This window comes from Pyrenophora tritici-repentis (assembly GCF_003171515.1).
Source record: "Pyrenophora tritici-repentis strain M4 chromosome Unknown M4_contig_00030, whole genome shotgun sequence".
Taxonomy (NCBI): Eukaryota; Fungi; Ascomycota; class Dothideomycetes; order Pleosporales; family Pleosporaceae; genus Pyrenophora; species Pyrenophora tritici-repentis.
Window position 1 is genome coordinate 20,675 of NW_027093993.1, and position 11,093 is coordinate 31,767.

Here is an 11,093-nt window from a genome sequence, read left to right on the forward strand (position 1 = left end):
CTCGGCTTCTTATATACACGCGCTGTTGATCGCTCTCTCGGTGCTTACTCCGGCGGCGCGCGCGCGGCGGGGTGCCGAGCCTCGCGACCTCCTGACCCCCCAGACGCGTAACCCTAACCAAGAACACCAAACCCTAAGCTCCTGAACCACATAGTCTGCTGCGCTGTAAATTCGTCAGATTGTGCGTCTACGTATGCTGAGTTATATGTCTAAATTTGGAGTAATTTCGACTATAGACTAAAAATGGGATGTACTCCTGAAGTTTAATGGGATAAACCCCTGGTTCTAGTATATACCCGCCATACGCGTACTTCTCAGCACTAACAAAAAAATGGTATATTATAACGTACCATTGAGCGCCCTGGGTTAGAGAAACCCATTCCAGAACAGCCAAGAAAAGAAACCAAGAGCAAAGGACTCAACCCAAGCAATCTTCTGGGCAAGGGACCTAATTCTACAAGCATCTACTATGGCCGAATCCCATCTATCCCAAAACAAACTACTACAACTACTGGACGTCTTTAGAGACTTTACGGAACTAGGCAGGGTTACGCAGCAAATGACTGAGAAGTTTACAGCACAGCTTGCGTACCAGACTGCAACGCTTACAAGCGCCTCCCAACAAGCTACAAAGACACTAAAGAAAGCTGTTAATGCCGCAACTGGACCACAAAACCCAAACAACCAAGAAAAACCAAACAACCAGAACACCCAGAACATCCAAAACACCCAAAACACCCAAAACACCCAACAAAACAAGACATCATACGCTAGCGTAGCCGCCCAGAACAACGGAAACACATGGACTACAGTGTCTACAAAAAAGAAGACAAACAAAAAGCCAGCAAGCTACTACCAAGCAGTCCTTACGCTTACCCAGCCTACGTCTCACACACCACTCCAGATTAGAGACCTAATCAACGAAGAGTTCACAAAGGGCGGCATCAAAGACCCAGTAGTGAAGGAAGTAACAACAAGTAGAAAGAACAATATTATTCTAACAACCACTCCAACCTACTCAGGAGAATACCTAGTCCAACACAAGCATATATGGCATCAAAAGTTTGAGCTAAAGAATGTACAACTACTAGAATCATGGACGAAAGTAGTAGTACATAATGTGCCAACAGAATGGGAGGGAGCAGAGACACTAGAGATACTCCACACAGAAATCCCAGCATACAACAACGGACTACAAATTACTGGCAACCCATACTGGATATCAAGAGAATGGCAAAACAAGAAGAACAGCTCTATTGTAATAGCATTCAAAACAGCCGAAGACGCAGCCAGACTTGGTGGTAGAATTACAATCCTTGGACAAACTCTCTTCACCGAAAAGTTTAAGCCTATAGCAGCATCTACCCAATGCCTAAACTGCCAACAATTTGGCCACCCAGCCACTAGATGCCGAAACCAACCAGCATGCAATTTGTGCGGAGAAGAACATGCAACTACAACACACAAATGCTCAGTGTGTAATACAAAAGGAAAACCCTGCAACCATACACTCCCCCACTGTAGTAACTGCAAAGAGCCCCACTTTGCAAACAGCAAAGAGTGCGAACTCTACCAAGCAGTAACAAAGAGCATCCCCGCAGGATTTTAATGTTGAACAACATTAGGATCCTCCAAGTCAATCTCAACAAGAGCATTACAGCGACTGAGTCTACACTGCAACTTGCAGTTGAACTTAAAGCTGATATAATTGCAATTCAAGAGCCATGGCTAACTACCAACGACAACTACGCAACAGCAAGATCCATAAATCACACTGCGTTTATCCAGATCTTACCAGTAACAAACCTACCCGTCCGCCCTAGGGTTCTATTTTATATATCTAGAACACTAGAAGCAGAGACATTCACCCAAAACGACTTCAAAATAGACCCAGACGCAATGGCTATTACAATAAAAGGTTCTAATTTCCAATTTAACCTATTTAACGTATACAACCAAACAAACGCCGAAGGGGAAAAAACACTGCCCAGAGCTATACTTAACACTAAGCTTCCGCCAAGTTCTATTTTAGTACTAGATAGCAACGAGCACCATCCATTGTGGGACCCGCTATGCCCAACGACGAGCCAAGGAGCACAGCCATTTATTGACTGGATTGAAGAACAAGATCTAGAGCTCCTAAACACACCAGGAGTAGGCACATTCTTCAGACCACACCTATCTAGAGAAACAGTCCTAGACCTCTCACTTGTCACTCCAGACTTGGCTAGCAAAGCTACGGACTGGCAGACTATACCTGAAACTGGATCAGATCACTACGGCCTCCTATTCTCCATCCAAACAAACGCAGACCTTGTAGAAAACCCGACAAACCAACCCAGATTTAATACTGCAAAGGCTAACTGGGACACCTTCAACAAAGAACTAGAAACGGCAATCCAAAACAGTCAAACCTTGCAAGATATGGACCAGATCAGTGATCCAAGAAAGGCAGACTTAATGGACCTCCTCCTCGGCAACAATACAGAGCTAGAGCAACAGCTAGAAGAGATTGGTAAAGCAATAACTCAAGCAATCCAAACTGCAGCAAACAAAGCTATCCCTATCACTAGACTTGGTCCAAAACCAAAAGCTTGGTGGAACAAAGAGCTGACAAAGCTACGACAAGACACTTCCCACTATAGAAGGATTTTTAAAGAAAAGCTCGAAACTACTGCGATACACGACGCCTACCTAGAGAAAAGAGACTTCCTACGTGCACGAAACACCTACAACAAGGCAATCAAAGACGCTAAAAGGAAACACTGGAATGAATTCCTAGAGAAGGAAGACCCGCAGTCAATCTACAAAGCCATGGCATATACAAAGGATAACAAAGTCGAAAGAATTCCACCTATACAAGGAGAAACATCATTCGACAAGAAATGCCAAGCGTTCCGCAACACGCTATTCCCACCACCGCCCATAACCGAAGCGCCCACATTCACCAACTACCAGGAAAAGAGATGGGATTGGCCAGCACTATCCACGACTGAACTAGAACGAGCATGCTCAAGTCAAGTCAAAAGTAGCACCCCAGGACCAGATGCAATAACACAAGACATAATCACAGCCGCGTACAAAGCTCAACCGCAAACAATGTTTAGAGCTTTCTCACTCCTATTCAACTATGGATACCACCCAAAATGCTGGAAACAAGCTACAGGAGCTGTTCTTAAAAAGGCATCAAAACCAGACTATTCAATCCCAAAAGCCTACAGAGTTATCACTCTATTAAGCTGTTTAGGAAAGATTAACGAGAGGATCACCGCAAGTAGGCTGAGCAATCTAGCAGAAATCACAGAGCTACTACACCCAACCCAAATTGGGGGTAGACTCAAGAAATCTGCAATAGATGCAGCTATGCTACTCATCGACCAAATTCAGCACCAGAAACAGAAAGGCCAAATAACATCAACTATCTTCCTAGACGTAAAGGGAGCATTTGACCACGTCTCACACAATCAATTCCTGCGAACGCTTAAGAAGCTAGGCCTTCCAATTAGTCTTATCGCTTGGACAAAATCCTTCTTCTCAAACAGATCGCTAAGACTCTCCTTCGACAATAAGACACAAGAATTCTCCGAGATAATAGCTGGGATACCTCAAGGCAGCCCAGTGTCTCCAATCTTCTTTCTTATCTACACCAGAGACCTCTTCCCAGGACTACAAAGCTTCAACCTATCCTATATTGACGACCTATCTCTATCGACATCCTCAACATCGCTAAAGAAAAATGTCAAAATACTAGAACAGCAAGTCCGCCTACTATCTCACCGAGGGAAAAACTTAGCGATTATGTTCGATATAGCTAAGACAGAGCTCATCCACTTTACCGCCAAGAAAGAGAGAAAAGAGAGAAGCCTACAGCTTCCAGACAACACCATTGTAGAACCGAAAGACACAATCAAATGGCTAGGTATCCACATAGACAATAGACTGTCCTTCAAGGAACATATTGCTACACGCGTAAGCCAAGCAAGGAAAGCATTCTATAGACTAGGGAGACTAGCCAACATCGAAAGAGGACTCTCCCCAAAAGCAGTACGACAACTATACCTAGCATGCGTCACAAGCGTTGCAGACTACGGATCACAAATATACTGGAAGAACCAAAGCTACGCCACTAGCCTCCTACAATCACTGCACAACCTGGCGTGTAGAAAGATAATTGGAGTGTTTAGAACGTCACCATCCCTACCAACAAGCATTGAATCCGGACTTACGTCACCTGCAATTAGACTCAACACCAACAACCGAAAGTATGCGTCTAGAGCACACCAGCTATCCAGCAACCACCCAATCCAGAAAGCAATTACAAGGATCACAAATACAGACAAAGCTAGCTACAAAAAGCCAAACCAGCATAGACAACTATACACTATTGTTAAGTCAATCCCAGAGAGAGACAACAATAGCGTAGAAAAGATAATCCCATATAGGTTCAGACCATGGGAAAGTCTTAACTACAAGGTTACTGTATCAAAAAAGAGCAAAGAGGAAGAGGCAATTGCACACACGGATTATATCCTATCAAGGAGCGGAGATAACTTCACCGCAATCTACTCAGATGCCTCACAACACGACAAGGGAATAGGGATCGGCGTAGGTGTAGTAGCGTACAGCTCCACCCACGAAGAAACCTTTTCTCAAAAGACAAACATTGGATGCTCCCAACTAGTCTACAACGGTGAACTAGAGGGATAGCACAGGCATTTGAACACGCGGCTACAGTGGCACAAGAAGGCCAAGAGATCTACGTATACGCAGACAACCAAGCAGCAATCCATAGGCTTAACAACCTATCGGACAACCCGGGACAACAGTGGCTACTAAGATGCATCAGAGCTGCAAAGAGAATAACGACAAAGAAAGCATCGATCCACCTGCAGTGGGCCCCAGGACATAACGACGTCAAGGGCAACGAAAAAGCCGACACGCTAGCAAAGGAAGCAGCTAAAGAGAGACCAACAACATCGACCACAGCGAGCCTAGCCTACTTAGGCACAGAAATCAACAAAATACAAAAAACAGAACAACTGATGGAGTACAAGAGGTATACCGACAGGCCCACCAAAAACAGAAGCTCCTACTCAAGGATCTTCAAGCTCAACACACATACAACAATCAAAGTCCCGAAGGGAACACCAAGAGAAATCTCGAGCGCGTTCTACTCACTCAAGCTAGGACATGGATACTTCAACTCCTACCTTAAGAGATTCAACAAGAGAGACTGCAATCTATGTATATGCTACAAACCACAAACACCACAGCATCTACTTCTAGATTGCAAACAGTACAAAACACATCGAAATACACTCAAAGAAGCAATACCACACAGACCCATCACCCTCCCACTCCTCCTCCAAACAAAGACAGCATCAAAGCTACTCTAGCCTTTATTGCAAGTACTAGGATTGGCACGAGAAAATGGCACCTTGGGCAAACCACCGAACAGACAGACACTGTATAAAACTACAAAAACAATATTTCCTTATCTAAAAGAGCCCGCTGCTACATCTCTTTCTATTCACCACACTGCTCTTTAGCACCCGCGCCAATGGAAGACTAGCTCTGAAATTGGAGTACGCAAAACACCACCCAAATTGTACAAGACCCATAGAAACTCCACAACGACCATCATACATAGAACGGCTTAGCCAAAGTCCTACATAGTCACCGACTGATACAGGACTCTAATGGAAATATAATAATAAATATAATAATACTGCTGTTCTTGCTACTCTCTCTTTACTTGCTCTATATTTTTCTTTACTTCTCTTTCTATTTTCTTTACTTCTCCTTCTTTCTCTTTATCTTTTGCTTCTTATGTCCTTCTCTATAAACTTCCTTATCTTTCTCTCTCTTTCTTCTTCTACCTATCTTCTATTCCCTTTACTATACTCCTCTTAAATTATATCGGGTTTCTTTTATTCTTCTTTCTTTTCTAACATCTCTTTTTAATATTATTGAAACATAATCTCTTATATCTTTTTTATTTATATCTTCTTCTTATGACTCTACTTTTATATAAACTTAATCTTTTCTTCTATCTTCTTATTAATGTATTCCTAATAACTTGCTCTGTCTTCTACTACAATCCTAATCCTTAAATCCTACTTAATTCTATGCTTGATTTCTTTCTTAAACACTATCTAATATATACTACAAACTATACCTGTTTTACCTACCTCATCTATCGATTATGAATCTCACCAACTTTATACTCTCTCTTTTCGAATCTTTCTTTTCTTTGCTTTATACCTGCATACTTATTTTTAACATAAATAACTCTTCTTTAAACTTTTGCTCTTACTATACCCTTACTGTGCTTATTACTCTTACTACTGTTACTATCTTTGCCTCTATTATAATTACTCTTGCTTCTACCACGGCTACGGCTGCTATTCTTGTAACTTTTCCTTCTATCGCGACTATCACTCTTACTGTCTATTCAATTACGGTTACGGGTTCTACTATTGCAACTCCCGCTGTTCCTGCCGTCCTTGCTGCTTTTAACATGCTCGTTATTACTCCTACGGCTACTACTACACCTGTGTTTACTGCCGCTTCTACAAATATCGCCACTGCGGCCCCTACGCTTCCTATTCTTGCTATCCACTCCGTCCTTGCTGCTCTCGCCATTCCAGCTGCTCCTGCTGTCCTCGCTGCTCCTGCTCTCGCTAATTACGCTCCTACTATTTCCGCCCTTACTGCTCTTACTCCTGCAGCTTTTACTCTTAATGCGCCTACTCCTACGGTTACTGCTCTTATTGCTGCTACTCTTAATGCTCTAGCTCTCACTGCTATTGCTCTCGCTACTCTCGCTATTCTTGCTACTACTACTGTCCCTGCTGTCGCCAACCTCGCTTCTATCGCTATCCTTACTGCGACCACTCTCCCTGCTCCTATTATTTTCGCTGCTTGTAACACCCTCGTTGCTGCCGCCTTTAAAGCTCCTACCCTTGCTACTCCTGCTATTCTTACTGCTCCTGCTCCTACGGCTCTTACTTCTACGTCCTGCTCTTGCTACTCTTACTCCTACCGCTCTTACTCCTCCGCATTCCGCAATCCTCCCTATTACTGCTTCTGCTCTCGCCACTTCCTCTATCTCTACTATCCCCGTCCTTCTTGCTGCTCTCGCTTTCCCCGCTGTTCCCGCTGTCTCTACTGCTCTCTTCTGCCCCTTACCTCCTACGCCTCCTCCACCTGCGGTAACTGCGGTTTCGGCGGCCGCTACCGCTCCTCTTGTCGCTGCTCTTACTACCCTCGCTACTTTCGCTTTCCTTGCTGCTCTTAATATCTTCGCTATCAATCCTACGGCTTCTGTTCTCGCTGCTCCTGATACTCTTACTATCTCTACTGTCCTTACTTTGTCCCTTGTCCTTGTAACTTGCACTGCTCTTAATATTCTTATTACTACTCCTACTACCCCTGCACCTGTTGCCGCTTCTGCCCCTGCTATCCTTGCTGCTTATAATATCCTTACTTCTACCTCTTACCTCTTACAGCTTATATACACCTCCGGCTACTGCTATTGCTACTGCTACTCTCCTACTTTCGCTATCCTCGCTACTCTTACTGTCCTTACTATCCTCGCTGTTCTTACTATCCTCGCTGTCCTCATTATCCTCGCTGCTTCCGCTGTCCTTACAATCCTCGCTGTCCTCGTTGTCCTCGCTGCTTCCGCTGTCCTTACAATCCTCGCTGTCCTCGTTGTCCTCGCTGCTTCCGCTGTCCTTTCTACCCTTACTGCCCTTACTATCCTCGCTGTTCCCGCTGTCCTTGCAATCGCTACAATTAACTTAATAGTTAATTCCCTTGCCGTTCGCCCCTTTCTTGCGCTGCCCTTGTTGCTCTTACTGTCCTCGCAATCATCGCAATCACCTTAATTACCTTAATTGCCTCTATCCTCGCGGCTACACATCCTGCTCTTACTGCTCTTGCTACTCTTACTTCTATCGCGCCTGCGGCTCCTGCTTTCCTACTCTCGCTATCCTCGCTTCTCTCACAGCTGATCCCGCTATCCCTACTATCCCCGCCGTCCTCGCTGCTCTCGCTGCTATCGATATCCTCGCTTCTGCTCCTCACTCCCCACCGCTCCTACTACGCCTGCGGCCGCTATAACTACTTCTGCCCCTGCTCTTGCTTTCCCTACTGCTCTCGCTGTCCCTGCTGTCCCCCACTGCTCGCGCTACTCTCGCTGCTTCTCACTTCCTACCGCTGCTACGGCTTCTACAACTCCTTTCGCCGCTGCGGCTCCTGCTCTCGCTGTCCTTACCGTCGTCGCTGCTCTCGCTACTCGCTCTGTTCTCGTTACTCTCGCTATATGCGCGGCTCTCGATGCTCTCGCTGCCAACGGTACCTATCATGTCGCTGCTCTTATTTCTCTCGCCTCTCTCGCTCCCTACGCTCTCGCTACCACAGTCCGCAACAATCAATTAAGTGGGTCCTAGAAGGTTCAGATTGGATTGATTGATTACCGCTTTAAGCCTAGTAGTTACCTATAGGAGTTTAAGCCCTACCTAGATAGGTAAGTGGGTCTAGGAGAGTGACCGGATTGAATTGATTGTTGCGGAGTCTACTCGCTACTTGCCATCTCGTTGCTCTCGCCTGCCTCGCCTGCCTCGCTCTCGCTACTTGCCATCTCGTTGCTCTCGCCTGCCTCGCCTGCCTCGCTCTCGTTGCTCTTGCCGCTCTTGCTGCTCTCGCTCTTGCTGCTCTCGCTATCGGAGCTACTCTCGCCGTCGTCACGACCCTCGCTTTTCCTCCCTGCTCAAGCTGCTATTACTGCTTTCGCTACCTGCCATCAAGTTGCCCTCGCTGTCCTCGCCATCCTCGCCATCCTCGCCATCCTCGCCGTCGTCGCTGCCTCGCTATCGCCACTATCGCCACTGTTGCAGCTATTGCTCTCGCTACCAACGCTGCCTGCGCTCTTACTGCTCTCGCCGCTCTCGTTACCTTCTCTGCCCTCGTCTTTGTCGTTGCTCTCATTGCTCTCGCTGTTGCCGCTGCTTTCGCTACCTCTAATATCTTTACTACCCTCGCCTTCGTCACTACTCTCGCTGCTCTCGCCTTGATCACTGCTCTCGCTGCCCTCGCCTTCGTCGCTACTCTTACTGCTGCTACTATCGTCACTGTTGCTGCTATCTCTCTTGCTGCTAACCCTGCCTACGCTCTCGCTGATCTTGCTGCTCTTGCCTTTATCGCTGCTTACACTATCCGACCTACTCGAGCTGTTGGAGCTACCCTCGTCAACGTTACAACTCTCTATATTTCCTCTACTCGCCTATTAATCTTGTAATCCAACAAAACTCTCCTGCTAAGTTATTGCTCTCAACCGTCTCTAACAATCCTAAAAACTCAAACAACGTCGGCCCTGCTTTACTCCTCCTCTAAAAACTCAAACAACGTCGGCCCTGCTCCTGAATTACTAACCCCGAACTCCTCTAACCGCGCCGTCCATCGGTTTCCTACCTCGCTCCGCCCTAATGCTATACTTAATAACCCGCCTATTAATACCCCTCTATACTGGCAATCCCCGTCTTGGACTCTCTGATATCGCCCAAAACTATTCCTTTCCACCGATTGCATATCTCCGGCACTCCACACCAAAAACAGCCCGAATAACGCTCAAACTTAATTGTCTCTTCCATCCTCTTAATCGACTCCTTGATCCGCTGGCTCTCCTGTCGCCAACATTGCCGTACGTCGTGTGCGCTCGATCCTTGCCCTACCGCCTCGCATAACCCACACCGGTTTATCCATTGCGCCAGCTGCCTACGCAGCCACTCGACGTCGGCGAACTCCTGCTGCCGCTGCTGTATCAATCTCTGTCGCGGGCCGCCTTGCTCTCGTTGCTGCTGATTAAACGCCTGCCGCGCCTCTTCTTGCTCCCTCTCAATGTCTCCGCCTCTTCTTCGTTGCTGCTGCCGCCCTCGGCCACCTCCACCACCTCCATCTCCTCCACCTCCTCCACCTCCTCCACCTCCTCCATCTCTTCCATCTCTCCTCCATCTCCTCCTCCATCCTCCTCCATCTCCTCCTCCTCCATCCTCCTCCTCCTCCATCCCTCCCCGTCGGCTCTCATGCATACGTCACACCTCTCCTCTCCCTCCTCGCACCGAGCTCGCTCGGCCTCGCGCCTGTCTAAATACCCGTCCAACATTACCCGTCTACATGTCGCCGCCTCGTCTATGCCTTCGACGTATGCTCGCACCAACCGCTGCTCCGCCTCCCCTGCTTGTCATCCGCCGCTCGCTGCTCGCCGTCCTGCACCATCATGATGGCCTCGCTCCGCTCCCCGTCTCGCCCGGCTCGCCCGCTCTCCTGCGCGTAATCCAACACGCTAAACGGCCAATCCATGTGGACAATGCACCGGATATCGGGCACGTCCACTCCATGCCCAACGCGCTGGTTGCCACAATCACCCGCTGCTTGCCGCCCATGAACTCCTCCAACATGCTTGCCTTGCCAACCGCGTGGTGATGATACGCATGGCACTTGAGCTTCTCGGCTAACCCCTTGACCTTTGGCACTGAGTTGCCGTACACTACAATCTTGCCGCTCTTATACTTTCGGACCTTCTGCTGTACCATCGCCAACACCGTTGCCTCTACCTCCTGTCTCTTCCTCTCCTTCTCTACCCTTACCACCCGGTACGCTATGTTGCTCCGTGCTGTTGGTGCCCTAAACATTCTTACCTGCCCACGCTCAAAATGCATTCGCCGAATAACTCGTCCTCCTCGCTGGGTGGCAACGTTGCTGTTAACATGACCATCTGCGTCTCTACAGCCACTAGCTTACCTAGCTGCTGCATCTGCTTGCGAACGTGTACTGCCGGTTTAACACGATATGGCACTCGTCGATAATAATCCGATCTAGCTGCCGCGTCGCTCGTAGCCGGTTTAAAAACGTTGCAAATTCCTCTCCAACTGCCGACTCGGGCGTCACTAACACCACCGCTGCTGCGTCTGGCGGACGCCGACTCTGCCACTCTACGCACGATATCCCTAGCTTCTTGCACCGCTGTGCCATGTCGCACGCAAGCGATCAACGGCACTACCACCACCGTCGTGCCGCCCTGCTCTGCC

General features: G+C 47.6%; 4 protein-coding genes across 4 annotated transcripts; 3 read left to right on the forward strand and 1 right to left on the reverse strand.

Moving 5' to 3' along the window:
* Nucleotides 1–469: 469 nt before the first annotated feature.
* On the forward strand, nt 470–5,396 carry PtrM4_153330 (uncharacterized protein; the record flags this gene model as incomplete). The annotated part of the gene is made up of 4 exons (XM_066110268.1): nt 470–649; nt 788–1,434; nt 1,626–4,690; nt 4,735–5,396. 4 exons carry the CDS (start codon nt 470–472, stop codon nt 5,394–5,396), a joined length of 4,554 nt encoding a protein of 1,517 aa, XP_065958712.1.
* Nucleotides 5,397–6,520: 1,124 nt separating this feature from the next.
* Nucleotides 6,521–7,892, forward strand: PtrM4_153340 (ComEC, membrane metal-binding protein; the record flags this gene model as incomplete). The annotated part of the gene is made up of 2 exons (XM_066110269.1): nt 6,521–6,847; nt 6,957–7,892. The coding sequence occupies 2 exons, from the start codon at nt 6,521–6,523 to the stop codon at nt 7,890–7,892; spliced, it is 1,263 nt and encodes a 420-aa protein (XP_065958713.1).
* A 478-nt stretch (nt 7,893–8,370) lies between these two features.
* On the forward strand, nt 8,371–9,304 carry PtrM4_153350 (uncharacterized protein; the record flags this gene model as incomplete). Its single annotated transcript, XM_066110270.1, has 2 exons — nt 8,371–8,426; nt 8,581–9,304. The coding sequence occupies 2 exons, from the start codon at nt 8,371–8,373 to the stop codon at nt 9,302–9,304; spliced, it is 780 nt and encodes a 259-aa protein (XP_065958714.1).
* A 976-nt stretch (nt 9,305–10,280) lies between these two features.
* Nucleotides 10,281–10,697, reverse strand: PtrM4_153360 (uncharacterized protein; the record flags this gene model as incomplete). Its single annotated transcript, XM_066110271.1, has 1 exon — nt 10,281–10,697. One exon carries the CDS (start codon nt 10,695–10,697, stop codon nt 10,281–10,283), a length of 417 nt encoding a protein of 138 aa, XP_065958715.1.
* Between the last annotated feature and the right edge of the window lie 396 nt (nt 10,698–11,093).